Raw genomic sequence first — 20,694 nt, 5'->3', positions numbered from 1 at the left:
GGATTAAGGAGCTCATTCAGACCCGCTCGCTAGATGCGTTCGCTCACAGCCTGCGTATGCAAATCCAGTGCACGCCCAGCAAGGCAGGCGATCGCACGGCAAGGCATTAGCACACCCACTATGTCTTCGTGTATGCAGACGCCCACCGGCCATTCATAAGACGCCCACCTGCGCACGTCATCTCCTGGAAGTGCATGAAAACATTGGTACATCTAGCATTATCGGATGCGATCGCAGCGCTTGAGGTTGACTATACCCTGCCGCAAGCACGGAGATCACTTCAGTGTGAAATTCAACCAGGTGACGTGTACAATGACGCTGCCTGTTAATTATGCACGCCTCTGAAACGACGTTGAGACACTCAGGCACTCCTGCGTTTACACCTCCACTCCCCCGTTTCCAGTGGCCAACCCCTGTCACCACCCACAAACGGCGACTCCTGTCACTCACTCTGCTGGGCAGTCTATGCGCAGCGAGCGAACACATCCTGATCTCTCGCACTGGTTCGCGCACGCACATTGCGATGCGTACGCATGCGCAGAAAGCGAATATCGCCCAGCTATGAGCGTTCGCATTATTGCGAGCGAGTCTGAATCAGCTCCTAAGTTCATTGACATGGCAAAGAGGGACTTTGCAATTAATTGCAATTCATCTGTTCACTCTTCATGACAATCTGGAGTATATGCAAATTGCCATCAAAAACTGAAGTAGCAGACTTTGTGAAAACCAATACTTGTGTCATTCTCAAAACTTTTGGCCATGGCTGTATATATAAATATTTACATGATAAATAGAAAACATGTCGTGGAACCCAGGGACTAACAAGCTGAAGACCAAGCATTGTTTATAATAGTATAAGTAACTATAATTCTGTATAATGATTATCATTATCTTGTCAGTGCCAATATATAATCAGCCACATTTAGCAGGAACTCAATGCATAAGAGCATAAACACATGATCAAGAGGTTCAATTGTTTATACATATCAAATATCAGTACGGGGAGCAAATATGATTCAAGTGATTTTGACTGTGGAATGGTTGTTGGCGTTAGGGTGATTTGAATAAATCAGAAACTGCTATTCTCCTGGAATCTTCACCACAAATGTTCTAGAGTTTACAGAGAATAGTGTGCAAAACAAAAATCATCCAGTGAGCAGCAATTAAATTAAAATAATAAGGTGTCAGTGGAGAATGGCCAAACTGGTTGAAGATGACCGGAAGGCAACAGTAACTCAAATAACCACGTATTACAACACATCGGCCCTTCTGGCATTTGTCTGGCCATACAAACATTACACTTTGTGCCATTTCTGATGCCTAGTATATACATTTGAAATATATCTTGTGCCATGTTTTTCTAGAGCAGTATTTCCCAACCTCGGTCCTCATGGCACACTAATACCCCTTTCACACCTAAATCCCAAGCCCGATCCGGGTTAATGAACACGGTTTCAAGCCGTCTCACAGCTGCTTAAACTACTTTCACACTGCACATTGGACCCGGATTATTACCGGGTCGTCTCCTTTCACACTGCACTGTCTGCCCTGCAAAACTAATTTAAAGGTGTTTTTAAAGGTGGGCGTTAGAGGCTCACAAAGATGAGTTATGAAAAGTGGGCACTTTCAATCCACCAATGAGCAGCTTGTAATGTAACCCGAGTAGAATAACCCAGGTCAACCCTTTCACACCTCACCAAGTTTTAAGGCTATCCATGCTTGAGCACAGATGCTCAAATCAAAAAACTGAGGTACTAATTAAGTCACCTGTGATCATGTATGTATGGCTAACCCCTAAAACCTGGACTGTTACTGTGCTTTGAGGATTGAGGTTGGAAAACACTGATCTAGAGTCTGGTTGCTGCTGCATGTCAAATGCAGTCACTAATGACATACAGTGTCACTGGTGTTTAACACATCATCAATGGATAAGACACATTCAGAGATGTTTCATTGCAGACCATACTTGCCATCTATGAAAGGCTAAACTCCAGTTTTCACTCCTCATTAGGTCCGTCCCACTCCTCATTCAACCCCTTCCACTCTCTGGGTCTCATTCAGACCAGGTCGCAAGCGCACAGCGCTTGTAACCGGGTCGATGTTAAGGCGTGCGCAAGCCCCGAAGCTCTCTACAAAAGGGGCGGCTGTCGAGCTCACTACAAAAGGGGCGGCTGTCGATGTTGATCGACAGCTCGCTCTGTTTTGTAGGCGGGGCGGGGGCTACACAAACGCCTGCCGTTTTGTGGACGGCCGCACTGACATCAGCAGTGATGTCAGTGGGGAGCTTCCTGCTCGATCAGAGCAGGAAGCTCCCTGAGGCTTGCGGTTGCTGAGACCCAACCTTAGGGTCTCGTCGCAAGCCCCGATGGTCTTGACCATCGCGACCGTCACCCTGGTCGGTCGCTGAAGCTGTGGGTGGTAACCCACAGCTTAGCTAGCGACCAGGAGGCTGCACTAAAAAAAACAAGCGGCCGCCCTCATTCAGAACGAGAAGCGAGCGCCTCTGAATGAGGGCCTCTGGCCTGCGTAGGTTGATAAAGAGTGTATCATCTGAGTTGACTTAACTGAACTAAGGGCCTGATTCAGAGGCGCACGCTATTTGCGTGCGCTCACTCTGAATCAGGGCGTCCTTATTTTTTTTAATTCCGGCCTCCAGGCCGCTCGCACAGCTGTGGGTGACCGGCCACAGCTTGTGCGAGTGGCCTGGCGATGGTCGCGATAATCGCGACCATCGCCAGGCCACTCGCACGAGCTGTGATGATTATCGCGACCATCGACATTGCGAGGAGACCCTTGTGGTAGGGTCACAGCACTCGCAATGCCAAGTAGACTTCCAGCTCTAATAGAGCCGGAAGTCCACTACTGACATCACGAGTGATGTCAGTAGGGCTGCCCACAAACGGCAGGCGTTCCTTCAGGAACGCCTCAGTTTGTTCAGCTACCCGCCTACAAAATGGGGCGACCCGTTTTGCTGCGAGCTCCGGAGCGAGTGACGGTCACACTCGTTCCGGGGCTCGTGCACGCCACGCGTCCGCACTAGGCCACCATCGACCCGCTTGCGAGTGCTATGCACTCGCGAGCGGGTCTGAATCAGGCCCTAAAAGCCTAATTCAGATGTTGATGGTATTGCACATACACAAAGAGCGTCTGTGTAATACCAACTAAAATGCAAATGCAGCAGGAGGTGTCTGTAGGAAATAGGCACCTCCTGCATGCATCTGCTGTAGCTAAGGAGGGACTGCGATTGATGGGTGTAGTAGGTTCAAATCCCGACAGCGGAAGCCCGGCAGGGGTGAAGATCCCGATCGCTAATAAGGTAAGTATAACTAACCCTATTTTCCTCCCTAACCCTCCTTTAGGGGTGCCTAACCCTAACCTCCCCCCCTAGTGCCTGTGTCTAACTCCCCTATAAGTGCCTAAACCTAACCTTCCCGTTGCTTACTCTTGCGGGGTTCTGGGAGGGGCATCCAATTTTTGGGAGGCTCCCGCTAGTCCCGAGAGAGTAGGCAAGTATGGGTTAGGGTTAGGCTGCGGGAAAAGTGGGTTGGTGGAGGGTTAGGTTACATACCTAATTCTGTCTGGATTCTGACCGCCGGGATCCCGTACCCAAACCCCCTCTACAGTACAATATACCATGATGTGACCCACTAGCATTTTTCAGGGGATTTACAGCAAAATATATTTATTAAACATGCCCTTTATTTTTCTATTACAAATTATAAGTTATCAAACTTTCTAAGGGCTCTATTTATTAACATTATTTTTACTAAAATAAAGTGAAAAAGGGTGTTTTCACATTATTTTAGTATAACCTACATTTACTAAAGGACAATTGGAGTAGAATTTGTAAAATTCTACTCCAAGCCCTAATTATCACTTATTTTTAGTAAGCAGATCGCATTTCCCATAATTGTAATGGGAAATGTGATCTGGCCAAAGTTACTAAAAGTATATTGTTAAAAATTATCGGGCAGACGGGCAGAGCAGGGCCCCAGTGATCAGCTGTGTGGGCTAAATAGACCACACAATGATCACGGTAAAAAAAAAAAAAAAAGTGCACCTTGTCACTGTAGTTTTTCCTTAAAATACAGTGACAAGATTTTTGCGGGGATTCGCAGGGACAGAGCTTTATCGCAAGAGCTGTCCCTGCATGGGATTTTTAATAAATCCCTGTGATATTGCCTGAATTCGCAATGCAAATTCATTTGGAAATATCATACTACAATCTGCATTTTAAATTTAAATGTGGATTGTAATAAATAGGGCCCTAAAAGTGATTGTGAAGAAGTTGCCCAATCAGACTCTAGCAAACATTTACAGTCTATAAATATAATCGCTAAAATCTGATTGGTTGCAATGGGAGTCTTCTCCTCATATCCTCTTTGACACAGCTCACTCTAAAAGCGAATTGTATGTATGGGTTGGGTACAAGATCTGCTCGGGATCCCGGCGCTCAAAATCAAGATACCGGCATCACGACAGAGTTAGGATACGGACACCTGTCGACTCAGTAGGTATCCTAACCCTTCTCCTACCCCCCCCCCCTCCAGTGCCTAAACCTAACCTCCACTCCTTGCACCCTAACCCTCCCCCTTAGTGCTTAACCCAGGGCCGGCTCCTGACACGTTGTCATTGCGGACGCACAGGGAGGCCTGGTCCAGCTGAAGAAAATCCCCACCCTCCACCCATTTGCTGCAGCTATAATTTTATGGTCATGGGGAAGACGCAGTGAAGGAGCAGGTGGAGGGGAAGCACGGGATGGCGCTGGGTACAGAGGCACCTAGCGCCGGCCCAGACTTAACCCTAACCCTCCCTTAAACCTCACTACTTACCTTCAGGATGCCAGCGGTCAGGATGCTGGCGCCGGGATTCTGACAGGTGTCAGGATCACGGCATCGGTATTGAAAGCGCCAGCATCTTTGCCGGGATATTGGCAGTATCTAATATGTACAACTATCTTGTAGATTATTAACATAAACAAAGTGATATCAGATTCTATTATACAAATAAACTATAACACAACTTACATAAGCAAACAAAGAGTAACAAATTGCATTCGATAATAAACCTCATGAAGCATCAAAAGTTCCATAATATCCTGTACAAGTGTATATAACTCCAGTCTGTACAAGTGTATATATGACTCCAGTCTGGGCAGTGGACTGGAGTATAGAGCACAACTAATATACTGTATCACGCATTGCCTCCTGGGGTATGTGACATCACACGAAACCGCGCGTCACTCTACTCAGCAACCAAGCTGCCCCTGGCTCCGGCATTTCCATGGAGTTTCTTATCCCCCACCCAGCAGTCCCGGCCTCCAGCATCCGTCTTACCATCACAGACGTCACTCCGCCCTGTAACTTCCCCGTCAATGTCCCTCCTAGGCTCCTCCTTTCGATCAGTCACGCCTCTTCGTATATCTACCCCCCTTTCATACAGAACTTCATTGCGATCATTCCGATGTATCTATTGTACCATCTTCCATCGTGACCACGCCCCCCACCATGATCCCGCCCTCCCCCGCTAGCACCGCCCGCTCCGGCCTCCCTCTCGGGCTGAGCATCGCTCTGTGGTCTCCGTGTGTCCGGATACAGAGCTTGTCAGCCGGTGGGTGCTGCACCGTGTCCCGCTTATGATCCCGAGCCGCGCCCGGGGATGGATTGCACCGAGCCCTCACTCTTCTCCTCCCGTGGGCAGCAGCTATGATGCTCCTGACCAGGAAGCCTGAGGGCCCCATCACAGCAGGTATAGCATGCAGCGCTTAATATGTCATATACTCTGCAGCAGATCCTTTTTCTTTTCTTACATTGTTGTTTCTTTTGTACCGATCTTTCTTGATTCTCAGCTGGTTACATCAGTTATAAAAGCTATCCATTACAATGTATGTTATTTGTTTTCCTGTCTTCAGTTGACAGCACACAATAATTCTCTATGCATCATTCGTGTGTCCTTCCCTGGCCATAATAACTGTTTTATATCCCAGCCATGCTATTGCCTGAGTGTAACATCCCCTACTCGTAGGCTTACTGTATTCTGTATATTCGGGTGATAGCAAGCACATGGGATGAGCATCTTCTCTTCGCATACTGTGCTAATGACACTGACCAAATGGTTTTGCCTGGTGCATGGAAGAATATACAGTAAAGATGTTAATCCTTTGTTTTATGGATGATTAAAATAATCCTGTTAGGTTCGTGAGAGCCTGTGCATATCATAAGGCTCTTGTTTGTAACGGCCTGTACAATGATTATGGGATTCTCTATATGATTGCATGATGGAGTAACTGAAATCCGCTCCCAATAATACATATTTTACTAATTAATAAAAAGAATTGTTCCATACAGACCCTAAAATCTCAATCTCTCTCTCTCTCTCTCTCGTTATGTATACATCCTTATTTTGTGGATTACTTTTGTACATCCCTAATATACGAATAAGCCTGTTTATCACAATTGTACTTCAGAATTGTGATATGAATATATTATAAACTATACTGTCATTACTATCTTCCTTTGGCTGTTGACTCACACAAGCTGCTGTTTTGTAGCATTAGTATTTTAGTGTCCCTCTGTTGCAGTAGGTGGAAACCTTTTGAAAACAATTTAATAGCATAAATGAATCCACAGTTTGTGATATTGAGCTGTCATTTTAACCTACTTGGCATCTGAAAGTGCCATGACCTTTAAATCCTGAGCATTTTGCCCAATTGTTGCCATTTGCCCCTTCATATTCCTAGGTCAACAAAGTATTAGACTAATCTGCTTTCATCCGCTCCACTTAGATGTTCTGTCTTCGTCACCTAGTCATTAGTAATTTTTCCATGGATCATTCAGTACCTTGATGGCTTTGTCTATGGAAAATGTTTGTGTATAAATACTTATTCAAAAGAATTTTAGGCTTTCGCTCTGTGTTACGTAGCATGTGTAGTTGTTATAAGAGCACCGCCAATCTTGTACATGTTGAATGGCCTCTTAAACAACCAGTAATAAATATGTTATGAATATTGTCAAATAACTGTATCGTCTTACTGGATACAGTGTGATGAGTATTGATACTTCTATTTTGCATTTTATCCACCCACCAATCCATTCTTTCCTTCTGGAATTATGCATTAATTTCATTGAACATCAAAGTAGCAAACACCCTATTGTAAAACTATATTACTGTAACATGTCCAGTGCAATATAAACAGTGTGTGTTCTGTCCTATGTTTTGTCTGACTAGTTTATTTTTTCTCATTAATATGACTGTGCTGGCAAGAATGTTGTGTAACCTAATTTGTTTAATTAAGTCACGGTTGGTATTCCTTTAGCCTTGTATGTGAATATATTATGAGAATCAGTATCGAATTCCATGTGGTATCCATAAGGTAGTGTAATTCTTGCCATTAAATACAGCACATGACTCTCAGAAAGACATTTAGTTTTCCTGTGTGTATGTTTTTGACTAGTGATGGGAAAAGTGTCAATTGAAAAAGTCTTCAAGCTATGGAAGTCATCTTAAAGATTTATATTTGATATTTTCTCTTATTAAGATGATCTATAATACTGGGTGCAGCTAGGTCATCTGAAAATGATGTGTGTGTAAAGTGTAAGAATGTTATCAATAAGCCCATTCATTTCCTGGATCACTGTAGTTTTGGTCACATGTTAGCAAAAGATATCTGCACCTTGGGGCTAACTTTGATGCAAGTCATGAGTGAACAGTGCCGTCTTCCGTGTATACCAATTTTTGCTTTAAGCTAGCTAAAATATGTGCTCCATTATTTATTTATTTATTTTTTGTGATCCAAAATACTGTAAAAGCTGTGATGATAGAGGCAAGCTTATACTCCATTAAGTACCTACCGTTTCAAGTTTTTCCATGTGTCATCCATTTTATTATCTCTCTCTCTCTCTCTCTCTCTCTCTCTCTCTCTCTCTCTCTCTCTCTCTCTCTCTCTCTCTCTCTCTCTCTCTCTCTCTCTCTCTCTCTCTCTCTCTCTCTCTCTCTCTGGCATAGGCAGGGTTAATATTTATTCATTGCATGCAATTGGATTCAGACTAGTGATTGTCAGCATTGTTACTATGATTGAATTGTAGGTTGGCAATTCTTTTATTTTGCCACAATATTTTCAAATTCTCCTTCTTCGGTGTTTTATACTTGCAGTTGGTTGAAAACTCTGATAATACATTTAAAATATTATTGAACATGATGGGAGATGTCATTAAATGAAGTGGGTGAAGTCACATGCTATACCTGATCTAATGAATGGAATACTCCTGTGTTATAAAATTGAGGCTCTCTGCAGGCCAGATGTCTTTTTGGATCTGATATATAACCATATATGATAGCTTTGCAAATTTAGCCTGGTCACCCGGAATCGGTATGAAATACCGCCGGCCGCATATCATATATGGGTTAAAAAAGAAAACCTGGCAATAAGGTTAAATGATAGATCATTAGTCTGTTGGCAACTATAGCTAATGGCTATATATCAGATCCAAAAAGACATCTGGCCTGCAGAGAGCCTCAATTTTATAACACAGGAGTATTCAATATGCAGTCCTCCCAGCTGTTGTGAAATTACACATCCCAGCATGCCCTGTCACAGTTTTGCTATTAGGTTGTGCTAAAACTGGGACAGGGCATGTTGGGATTTGTAGTTCTACATCAGCTGGAATGTCACATGTTGAATACCCCTACCGTAAGACATATGAACAGTCCCAGTTCCCTGTCTCTAGGAAAACATTCTTCACCAGACTCCTTTTTATTATTGTGTTTTTCTTTTTTTTTGTTCCCCTTCCGTTTTGTGTTTTGATCCTCAGGACTTTCTGCTGCCTTGACAGCCAGTGTGTATTGTAGATGAGTCGGGGGATCGGTTTCTGGCTGGGAGCTAATGTATCTATGACTTCATTCTTTGTTTTTAACAAGACAAAAAGATTTAAAAAAAAAAAAAACCTCCCATTTTATTATTACAGACAAATACACATGTTCAGGATAGCCAGATTACATAACTGCTCTGGGTGGTATGTATTGCAATAAATAGTTTGTGTTTGAGCATAGACATTTGACCTATAAATAACAAAACCTTTGTTGCTGTAAGGGTATGTGTGTTTCTGCAGTGACATTTTCCTTATTTAATTCATGTCTCCAGAAATCAAATTTAAATGGTGTCAGTATAGAATGCTTTTTAATTGCTATGTAGGGGTTAAGTCATGTGCCTGCATGATGTATGGGTGTTGTACAGGGAATATGTCACACGTACATATGGTAGCCCAACATCATGCATTTTCCTATGCACCTCTATGGAGTTGTAGGGTGGATGATTGTGATTATCTGCATTCAAATGCTTTCATAATAGCACATCACATTTCATTGATTATCCCCCATAGTATGTGTTAAGCAGATAATAGTCAGTTTGTGGTGTTCAGTGTTTTTCTTAACTGAGTTAAAATAAGGAGAAAAGTGGCTCCACTGATAACCTATGTGTTTGCTGCTTGCAGTGAGATACGGAGATGGATTGTACGATTCCTACATGAGGCTCGACCAAGCGGCAGCGCAGGATGCTGCAGTGGAAAAAGAGAGCCCTTCCACCCTGCCTTCAATTGGAAAACTTGCTGTAAGTAACATGTCACTTTGCTTTACCCTTGCTGTCCTTTCATCACCACCTGATTTATTTATCTTGTCACTTCAACTTCTTTGGCTGAGTTTAAAGCTCTAACATTGCAGGCTGGCATCTGACCTTGTTGTGGCCTACGGAAACTATTGGGATTGTAGGCTCAAAACAAATATCAAGTGAAAAGCATGTCTTGTTACTGTATATCTTTAATATTGTATCAAGTGTAAGATGAATATAATATAAAAAAATTTTGTTCACTTGAGTAACATATCGGGCATTACTGTGCCAGTAGCCTCTAACACAGGGGTTACCAACCACGGTCCTCAAGGCACTGTCCAGGTTTTAAGGATAGCCATACTTGAGCACAGGTGACGTAATTAGTGCCTCAGTTATTTTGATTTAACCATCTGTGCTGAAGCATGGATATCACTAAAACCAGGACTGTTAAGCTGGCCACACACTAGACCAACTTACATCCAACCAGCCAACTTGTTGATTGGTTGGAATGAAACTCTGGTAATGTATGGGAGTAAATGATGATCAGCAATTTGCTCCTAAATGCCAGAAAATAGATGAAAATGGTCGGTCAGACAAGTTTGTTAAATGTTTGATCTAAACAATTTGTTCAAACAACAGTTTTTGTTCATTTTCCGGCGTTTGGGAGCAAATTGCTGATTGTCATTTGCTTTCATACCTTACCAGGTTTTCATTCCAACCAATCAACTAGTTGGCTGGTTGGATGTAAGTTGGTCTAGTGTGTGGCCAGCTTTAGTGTGCCTTGAGGACCGAGGTTGGGAATTACTGCTCTAACGCATGCAGGTTTAAATCCTAATCCAATACTGCTTCAGTCAACTTTAATTAATCAGACCATGAGTAGAATGAAAACTGTTTAAAATTTGTAGGTAAAATGTTATACAATCACAAATCCTTAGCCCTAGGTAGATGTATTATGATGATCAAATGATTTGTGAACTGAATTGAAACTCTAGATAATTGAACCCTAAGATATTGAGAACCTATATTAATACAGGCCACACAGAAAACACACTATTTGCCTTCATGTTCCAGCCATTCTCAGACATGCAGTTTCTCTCCAACACACAGATACAGAAAATGCATTTGCCTTTTGGGTCAGTGATCCACAGTCCAAGTTAATATTAGTGATCGGCATGAATTTAAGCCAATGGCTTATCCAGCTCTGTCTATAGGCCCTTAGAGTGATTAACCACATTTTACGGGAGACTGTTCCCCCAAACTCTGTGGTTTAATAGCTGCCAGCTAAACTTTTGTTTTATATTCCCCTGCTATGACATCACAATAGCTCTTGCATCCAATAGGAAGCAACAGACATGTACATTTTAATGTAGTGTGAGTTTTGGAATGGTCTTCACTCCAAACCAATCTTTGTTCCAGTTACAGAAATCGCATTCTTTTGCTGACTCATGCAAGCCACATACTACGCTTCCTGGAGAATATATAGAACTTCTTTTTTCTTTAAATGTAATGTTGCTGTTATTTGCATCTTTACTTTATGGAAAAATGAAGCAGGGTACACACTACTAAACGATGTGTGTACCCAGCGAGGCGATTGACGCCCCCCTTACCCGTGGACGGCTGACATATCGGGCGGCGGTACACAGACAATCCGGTGCCCGACCGCCCGATATGCCAGCCCCTGTCGAATCCCTCTGCATGGGGTCGTCAGCCTCATCGTTGGATTGAGCTGCATGTAGGGCTGACCTGACAATGCAGCTGACGACCCGTGGGAGCGCGCACCACCTGACATAGTGGGAACACACTTGACGATTTGTCATTCCGATCCGTGGGAATCTGGCAAATCTTTCAAAATATCGCTAAGTGTGTACCCAGCTTTAGGGTAGCAATGAGGATTTTTATTTGTAGTACTGTATTGGTCCTACCTGTGACTTGTGGTGGTTGTTAGAGACTGCTCTATGATGCTGATTCCGATATCCTGAGCGGTCGGTGCAGAGCACAGTGGTATGCTTCTTGGATCATCTGGTATAGTTACATAACTATGCTAGGGACATCTGGTTTAGATGATCCAAAATAAAATGTGTAAGAAACCTGGTAATCGTCCCATAGGCCATACTTGCATCCAATATAAACAGGTCCTTCAGAGAGAAGAATGGAAATCTTAGGGCGTGTTTGTGTTCATGTAACATTTACAGTGTAATTGTAGAAATAAGGAATACAATATATTAAATTTTTCTTAACTGTGTAGTATGTTTTTACCTAATTGTATAAATAATTACAGTAATAACTATGTTTTGTCCATTTCATTTGATGTTGTGTGGAGCAATGAACAGCTGCTGCCTTTAATATTGATGATCTCACACCCGGTTCTCTGCCCAGTCACTTACACATTTCAGTGTTTGTTACTAGTTTGTGCCTGGCATATGCATAGAGATAAACTCGCTTGTATTTAGCTTCTTTACATTTCTAGCTGGTTAAATATGCAGTAATGTTAGCAGTTTCATAGGCCATTAACAATAGAACTATGAAGCTGTAACTGACACCACAATGTGTATCTGTGTGCCCATGGAGAGATTGTGTTGTAGCAGTTAAGTTTTGTGCCAGAAGCCACATTGTCAAGAACTTCTGTTCAGCATGTGTTCCACGGCAACTCTTTGTGTATTTAGTCCTGCTATCAATTTACTACATTACAGTTAGTCATCATCTGGGTGCAGTGATGTCATATTGTAGCAAAAACCTTCCCTAATACCAGTACTGAATGTTTGCAATACAACTGTTAGTAGGCTAATATGGTTGCATCAAGTGGAGAAAATATTGCAGAATTCAGTACTCAGTCAGGCAGATCTAGAAGCTAGCAGGATTGTTATAAATCCTACCACTCTTTTTTTTTTAAATATGCTTATTTTATGCGAGTTAAACACATCAAACTTGTCTGTCACTAGAGAGCATTGTACAAATGGTTCCTTTAATGCAAGACCTCCTGTATCGCTCTAATGTCGCAATCCATTACTTTCACAACTCTTTATTGGGCAGACGTCTCTTGGCATACCATTCGTGCAAATCCAGCCGTAAGAAGTGTTTTTAATTCCTCTGCTGCCAGAGGAGACAGAAGCTAACTGCTAATCACATTCCAAATTTGTATGGCTTCAGTCTCTTGTAGGGAGCAGCACAGTGCGGCAGACTACAGTGATATTTTGCAGTGTAATTGATACCTGAATTATTTATAAATGCAGGTGTCTCTTACCATGTATTTGTGTGGTTCTTTCTTAGCGTTTGTAAGAATGCAAAGTTCTATACATAATATATCTGGTTGTTTTTTTCTTTTGCATCTGAAACCATGAACCCAGATCACTAATTACAGCAGCAAAAAATATACTTTGTCATTCATGGGTGTTTCACTGTCTGACATGGCTGTTTGCTATGATTCACAATATGATTTGGCAACAATCTGCATAAGGGTTGGCCGCTGTTCCTGGGAGCTGATGTTACAATAAAGCACAGCCCTAAAATTTGTATTAGAAGAATCCTACTACAGCTGAATATATCGTTTTCACAACAATTTTTATTGGAGCGTTAATTTTTAATGATGTGGTAGTTTTTTTTGCTTCATTTATATTTGCCCTAGTTACATGTAATCTGTTTGACATTGGTTAGCGGTGTATTGTAAGTATTACCATTTCACTAGTGATATACATAGTGTTATTTTTGTGTATATGAGTGTAATAAGTGCGCATAATCCCCCAGTACAACACAGTTGAGCTTAGTGTTTCCTGTTCTCTTTTTCAGCATTGACTGTAGTTTTCTTTATTGTAATTGCTGACAGGAGTTTGCGTTTTTAAAATCTCTCTGAACTTGATATTGTCTAAAACAGAGGTTCCCAAACTTGGTCCTCAAGACACCCTAACAGTCCAGGTTTTAAGGATATCCATGCTGGAACACAGGTGACTTCATTAGTACCTCTGTAAATTTGATTTAACCACCTTTGCTCAAACATGGATAGCTATAAAACCTTAACTGTTGGGGAGCCTTGATGACCGCATTTGGGAACCTCTGGTCAACTTGGGATAACTTGTAAAACACATTGCGATGTTGTTATGCTTGCTGCCCTGAGAGCTGGCTGACCTTCTTTTCAATTTGATCATAGACACCAAGCATCATTGGAGCCTGTTGGTAAGGTCCGAAGATGACTTCACATAGGCCGATAGTGGTAATTTTTTAACCACGTTTAACAGTTGTTTAATAACCATCCTATTGAAATCGGTATAACTATTATTCGATATCATGGAAGATTTGATCAGTAACTGGCTAATTATATTAATTGTGATGTTAAAGCTTGCACTCAGCATTACATATGTATCAATAGCTATTTTGTAATAAGCCAGCTTGTATTTTTTTGGGTGTTTAATTGATGTTTTAAATATTTATAAATGCCTGGTTTCTAGATGCACTTTGCATCAATAGTGCTCCCATCCAAGGGGGCCTGTGTGTCACTCACTGACACTGTCCGGCTTCCACCCAATGCGCATAGCTGCTTGTCTCACGAGGTGATGACATCTCTCTCTTCTTTCGGTGGCAGCAGGGGTGTATTAAGAGAGGAAGAGGCTCCCTCCTCTCTCCCCGGCAGCAGACTGATTGCTGACCGCAGCAGCAGTAGACTCTGGGTTCTAGTCTGTCCAGAATCTACTGCAACCATTTTCTGGCGTTTTGTGCAGGGCTGAGACACCCGACACGGGACCTCGGAGAGGAAAGTAATAGAAAATATGGGTGTGCCCCTCTTGACCCAGGGGCCCGTGTACTCCGCACACCCTGCACCCATTCTAGATATGCCCCTGGATGGCAGACAGAGACTGGTAGTGGGAGGGCAGTGTGGCACAACAGGCAGTGGCTCCGGAGTGGAGCCAGTGTTTAAAGTAGTGACTGTCTATGAGTGACACAAACTATGTTGCTGCAGCTGCTGACAGCCTGCTCATGATGCTAATTTAGAATCTCTTTATAAATGGAATATACACATTAATAATAAAAATATATATATAATTATATACAGTAACTTGTATATACCTATTTACGTGTGTGTATGTATGTGTGTGTGTGTGTGTATATATATATATATATATATATATATATATATCTCGATCTCTGTCTGTCTGCAGTGCTGGGTATTTTTTATTTTTTTATTTTCATGTGTGTTTACCAATGTGTTTTATTATTACCTCTCTGTGCCAGTGGGGGGAGGTGAGACCCTTACAAGATTTTGCTATGGGGCCTGCAAAGTTCTAGTTACGCCTCTCCTTTGTGCTGTTTTGAAGCTAACAAAATAAAACAACTTTGCTTAAAGATTATTATAAAATTTTATTTATGTAGCACCATAAGGGTGTATATACAGTGCATCCGGAAAGGTATTTACAACGCTTCACTTTTTCCACATTCTTTTTTATGTTAGTCTTATTCCAAAATGGAATAAATTCATTTTTGTCCTCAAAATTCTACACACAATACCCCATAATGACAGCCGATCACCCGTACACAGGGGCGCCGAGAGGGGCGGGGAGCCGTGAGCAGGTACTAATTACTCGGGTCTGGCACCATTCCCCATCCCTCTTAGCTCACAGCTGCTGTGTGCTGGGCTGCACTGGGAGACTGTCCGAGGCTGCCAAAGCAGCAGCCAGAGAGTCTCCTATGCCAAAGGGGAGGAGCGATCACGCTGATCGCTCCCCCCATTGGCTGTGTGCTGGGCTGAGGGGCACAGCGCCCCCTCCCCAGCGCACAGCATCGCGTATGTTTTTTCTCGAAGTGGCGTGGTCATGATGTCCGCGATTAGATCACGCCCCCTACCCATCCTCAGGCCGACCTGCTGCAGCATGCAGATGATGGTCGTTCCATGTGTATGATCTCGATCTGCAAATATATTGCTATAGTGTGCGCCCACCTTTAGCCACAATGCGTTGCCACAGGAGACTGCTGATTAATTTGATATGAGACACTTGCATATTTGTGTGCGACTGGGACTGTAAACTGAACTTGGCATGGAAGAAAAGCTGCGGCCGCTGCATGGTAGCACTTTGCATGCTGATTCAGAGGTTCATGTGCACGTAGTTATACAAGTGCCACATATCAAATTAATCAGCACAGTCTCCTGGTGTGTCCTAGTTGCATCACATTGCGCCTCAGATGATTCTTCAACAAACAAATGCACAAGAAAAACACCCAGTGCTAACAGTCTAATGAGACTTGGCGCACCGAAAGGGATTGTTTGGCATGACTGCAGCAAAGATGTATAATGACACATCTGTATGATTGTCACCCAGAAATTACAAGACACAAGTTATTTTCATGTTGTATGTGAGCTGTTTTGGATGTGGCTTTTTGTTTGATACTGTTTTTTATATTCTAGAGGAAGGGGCTTTTCTCAATTTGAAAGAGATGTGTAAAATATATCTAATGATAACTTGTATACCCTCCTTATTTCATAATTGTACTGCTTAAATTACATCAGGTACTAAGTGTGCATTCCTGTATTTGGTGTGCTGCCCAGTACTGTACTTTTTTAGATGTGGCTATTGAAGCAGAACTGACTTTGTAGTAATAGACCAAGCAGTTCTAATTCTATCCTTATTTGTTCTATAATGGTGTTTTTTTGTTATAACAAAGTATTGTCTTCTGTTCTGTAGATCTTTCTAATGTGGTGCTACTACTGTCTTTACTTGTTTCAGTTTCCTTTGTTGCTGTTGAAAGGTTAACATTTTAGATTTAATTCTGTTTACAAAACTCCTCAGACTTTACATCGCAAATGTTTCTCCATCTAGGTGATGCCCAACAGTAACACTAATAAGTATTGCTGAAGAAAGTACATTGTGGCAAGTAGAAAGGGAATCTCAAGGTTCTCAGTCTGGTTATGGTACCATAATACTTTTGTTGACTTTACCAATGTACAGTGGTAACATCAATTCACTAAAGACCAGCAATCTCATGGAAGAATTAATAAAATAGTCCGCTACATTCTCTTGAATATTGGATCAGCCCATACAATTGCTATCTCTGCTGGGATCAATAAAAGTTGAACTTTAAAAATGACAACATTATATCCAATGTTTTGTTAGTTGACCTTTTTAAATTAGCATCCTAGATTTTTTTTTTTGTGGTTAGTGCATTGCGCTATATTGCTAAACTCAAATTCCACCTAATTGTCTGTCTGTTTCTTTTCTTTCCCACATATAGGGCTCTATTCATCATCCGTTTCTACAAAAGCAGGGGAAAATGAAAATTTTCACCTGCAATTGTAGAAATTAAGCCATTCATCAGAAAGGTAAAGCAGGAGATCTCACAGATATATCTCCTGCTTACCGGAATGGCCTGCTGTCCCCATACTAGTGTATAATATTTTCGGAGCTTAACTGTGGGAGCATTTGCCATCTTCATAAGGGAAGGAGTCCCGGAGTGCTTTGGGATCCCGCCGGACGACAGGGCTCTTGCACGCATACATGACCTGTAGGTCATGCATGTGCACTAGTTTCACTGCTCCGAAAAACTTGTAGAGACAGCTGATTTTTAGATCAGCCGTCTCCGTGCCGGAGCAACGATTAATTTCTCCGGCACTCGCGTTGAGTAGGAACTTTAATTATTGGGGTCTGTTCGGACCCCGATAATTACCATGTTGAGTAGAGCCCATAGACCAGAACTACTGTGTTAATTTTCATTTGTCAGGTTTTTTTTAATGTATATTCTTCTATTAATGTGCCTTGTCACCGATATTATGAAAAAAGCTCCTGTATATAAGCCTTTATAGAGTTGTTGCCAGGTAACAGCTGATATTTGGTGACTTCTGTTGAATCCTATGCTGTGAAGACCCTGCTTTCTCACGCATTTCATGACAGCCAGCTACAACTGTATTTACCTTCAATCTCTTCCAGGAAACATTTTTCAACACTTTAGCACTGTCAATCTGATGTCTTGGCCAGGAACAGCTTCTTCCCAGGCAAAGTCACTGTGCAATGTGTTTTATTAGTACACTAATCAGAAAGGCAGCCTCTTTCCTGACCCCAACAAACTCTTTCCCTGCATCCTTGTTGTTATTGTCGGGTTAGTTCCTTATTGCATCACTGTTCTGGGAAGAGCTTTTCCCCCTGAGGCCAATAAAGTAGTACATAAGAGAAGAGAACACATGCTCCATTGCTAGAAAAGAAAACAGCGGCTGAACCATGAGGATGACTGCTAGTTCATAGACTCATAGCTGATGTACATCTTGCAGAGTTGAAGAAGGTTAGAACCACTGTATTAATAGGAATATGCTGTAATTTAGTATTTCTCTTTTAATTCCCTTATATACTTTTTTTTTTTCCCAAAATAAATTGGGGCATTATTATTTTCTTACTGCTAAAATCACGTGTTCGTTTTATGTGGGTTTTCATCAGTGTGTGCATATTTCTGTGTATTTGGCTATATAGTTAGGCATGATCAGGTCAGCTGTGGTAGGACCACATGGTGTCTCTTCATGCTCTTAGGAGACAACCAATCCTTGCAGAATACTGTTATTACATGCTTACATGAGATTATTATGTGTCTGCAAATATATATCGCCTAGAAAATGATAAATATCTAAGAAATGAGCCTCTAAAATCTGCAACTGTTTACCAAAATGATTGCATAATTTACCTTCTTGTGTGTGTTGGCTGCATATTCTAAAAAATACTAAATACTTACGCAAACCTGCCATGTTTGGGGAGACGCAGCAATATTAGGACTAACCGATGCAAATGTGCAGTAACATAGCAAACAATCAGATGTTTCCTTTTATTGTTCTCGCTAGCATTGTAGAGCACAAACCTAATAGCAGGTCACTTACCTTTGATATATTTACATCTATGTTAGTATACAATTCTGTTTTCAATTCATTTTACGTCTTTATTATTGTCAGATTCTCCATCTTGGACCAGATCAGGAACTATATAAAGTTATGTAAAATAAGTAATTAGGAAAGAACATTATATTTCTACACAGCCTAGTAATGGAGGTCCCCAAAGGTGTAAGATCACACATTCTTCCTGCAGGACAGCAGTTCACCATGTTTTCATGTCTTATGCCTTTAAATGTTTTTATTGACACACGTTTAAATATTGCAGTATCTGCCAGCAGCGCCAAATGCACTTTCTCACACTGCCTGGCACAGTATCCTTGTCCTATCACACATGTACACCATACATACATGTAAGTAGATTGCATATAGCTAAGCAGAAAGGTGGTACCTGTAGCAAATGGCCACCTTTTGCCCACTCTAGTGATCATGATCACGTACTAGTTTACGCTACTTTTAGTCTCTCCAGGCTCTGTTTTATATGCCAGCAACCATTGACTGTGTCTGGCTAGAGGTACAATGGGAGTCTAGGGGATTATCCTGATTATCACTTACTATTAGCTGCTGTTACTTCAAGCAGAGCCAGAGAGAATCGATGAGCTCCTTTCTGGCCTGTTGTGACTTTCTTTTGCAGCTCTGCTCACTCCTGTTAATAGTGCCGGTTTGGTCCCATGCCTAATACACACACACATTCTGGGTGACAAAGGTCAGTGAAAGTGACAAATATTTGAAGACCTGGTCCAATGGTCAGGGCTGGCAGAGTCCCTTCACAATTTCCCTTCAAATCCACCTTGAAATTTTCGAAAATTCAGGTTAAGTTGGTATACCTAATACAGCGAGAACACTCTGGTTACAGAACCATCAACTTATAACAAGCAGCAACTGCAGACCTAGGAAATGGCTCTCTGGGTGCTGGGGCACCGCTGACAGTTGTGCTATCATCTCAATTACTAACCAATAGCCATGTCTGTAAATGCCATATTTCAGTCCTGTGGAGTGGGGAATAATGACCAACCCCAATCATTTTAAAAAATGTGGCTTCTATGACTGTATATGAGCTCCTATATTATATGAACTTCCAATCATGAGACTGGCTTTTAATCAGCCACCCAGCTCCTACTGCAAGCCCCTGAAGATTGAGCAGCAAGTGTGAGCAAACATTAGGACCGGGCATGCACCCACTCAAATAGGAGAGCACAAAGAATGTAGCATGTCTAACTATATGCAGTAAAGAATAACAATTCATGTAACTCGTACAAGCTATGTAAGCATGGAGATGCAGGTGTTAAAAGTTTTTTTGTTTTGTTTGTTTTTTAAATGTATCTAACACGCACCCCCGCACAACCCCCTCTAGAATATAGGCATAGTATAGATGGCCATCCTATCCCCAGGCTTTTTCTAAAAAGAAAAATGTTAGTAATCCTGAGTGTTCAAATGGACAGTGATAGAATTTGTCCCTCACTATAGGAGTGCGGGGAACAGTTCATAGACTTTTTAGATATCGGGCATAGTCCTTCATTTATTGCTAAATATGATGTATGAGTGCATATTTGGTTAATGATGGTTTATAAAGGAGATGTGAGATTCATTCTCTGACTACAGGCAGAGAATCACGTCACTAATGGGTGTGTCACTGTTAAAATTCTTACTCACACTATGATTGAGTGCTTTATAAGAGAAGCTGATATCTATGGATACACTTGGTCTAGCATTCAAATTATGTGGATTAATCACCTAACAGTTGGCAGGTAGCAGCAAGGCTCCTGCATTGCTATAGGCAGGGGAAAGAATCTGCCCTCACTGTAGGGGCACACAGAGTGCACACTGCCAACAGGCAGATCTTTTAAACCTCGGCAATGGAGGATTCTGTATACTCGTATGTCTCTATCTGTGGCCCGTTCTCTGCTGCTATCCCCATTTGCCACTAAAAAACAGCAGTAGACACTCAAAAGAAAAAAATGTTTTGTTTTCTCATATTGGTGATTCTTCTTATTCAGAGGAAATTGGGTTCATCTACTTCTGCTTCTGAGGTAGAAGTTCCATGTGGTAGGACACGTGCTCTCTCCCTGTTCAGGGGACTTTGGTTCACTAAAATAGTGACAAGAACAATCATTCTGCCACATTCCCTGACATTGGCAAATAGCGGCAACATAATAGTACAGCAGGCACACTAGTCTTGCCCTGATCATAGCTGGCAAAACGTTTCTACTATAAGCTGGCAGTAAAATGAACCTTGCAGTCTTTGTAA

At 41.9% G+C, this 20,694-nt stretch overlaps 2 protein-coding genes across 5 annotated transcripts in view; one reads left to right on the top strand and one right to left on the bottom strand.

The window, feature by feature from the left end:
- Positions 1-5,432, bottom strand: part of EIF2D (eukaryotic translation initiation factor 2D) — a 113,787-nt gene extending 108,355 nt beyond the window's left edge. The window contains exon 1 of one of the 3 annotated variants that reach the window (XM_088448557.1): positions 5,337-5,432. Coding sequence is in view for 1 of the 3 variants with exons in the window: in XM_088448554.1 (XP_088304680.1) it covers positions 5,028-5,092 (65 nt within the window). In the remaining 2 variants the exon portion in view is untranslated. Of the gene's footprint in view, positions 1-5,027; positions 5,302-5,336 lie in introns of those variants that run through there. The other 2 variants (XM_088448554.1, XM_088448555.1) reach the window with 2 other exon arrangements.
- A 55-nt stretch (positions 5,433-5,487) lies between these two features.
- Positions 5,488-20,694, top strand: part of DYRK3 (dual specificity tyrosine phosphorylation regulated kinase 3) — a 29,817-nt gene continuing 14,610 nt past the window's right edge. The window contains exons 1-2 of one of the 2 annotated variants that reach the window (XM_088448559.1): positions 5,488-5,748; positions 9,489-9,604. In XM_088448559.1, the coding sequence (XP_088304685.1) occupies positions 5,706-5,748; positions 9,489-9,604 (159 nt within the window). In that variant the 5' untranslated portion in view covers positions 5,488-5,705. Of the gene's footprint in view, positions 5,749-9,488; positions 9,605-17,773; positions 17,855-20,694 lie in introns of those variants that run through there. The other variant, XM_088448560.1, reaches the window with a different exon arrangement.

The sequence above is a fragment of the Taudactylus pleione genome, unplaced genomic scaffold (assembly GCF_031769625.1).
Source record: "Taudactylus pleione unplaced genomic scaffold, aTauple2 ptg000458l, whole genome shotgun sequence".
NCBI lineage: Eukaryota > Metazoa > Chordata > Amphibia > Anura > Myobatrachidae > Taudactylus > Taudactylus pleione.
Note: the sequence above shows the minus strand (reverse complement) of the source record. Positions and strands in the feature narration are given on the sequence as shown.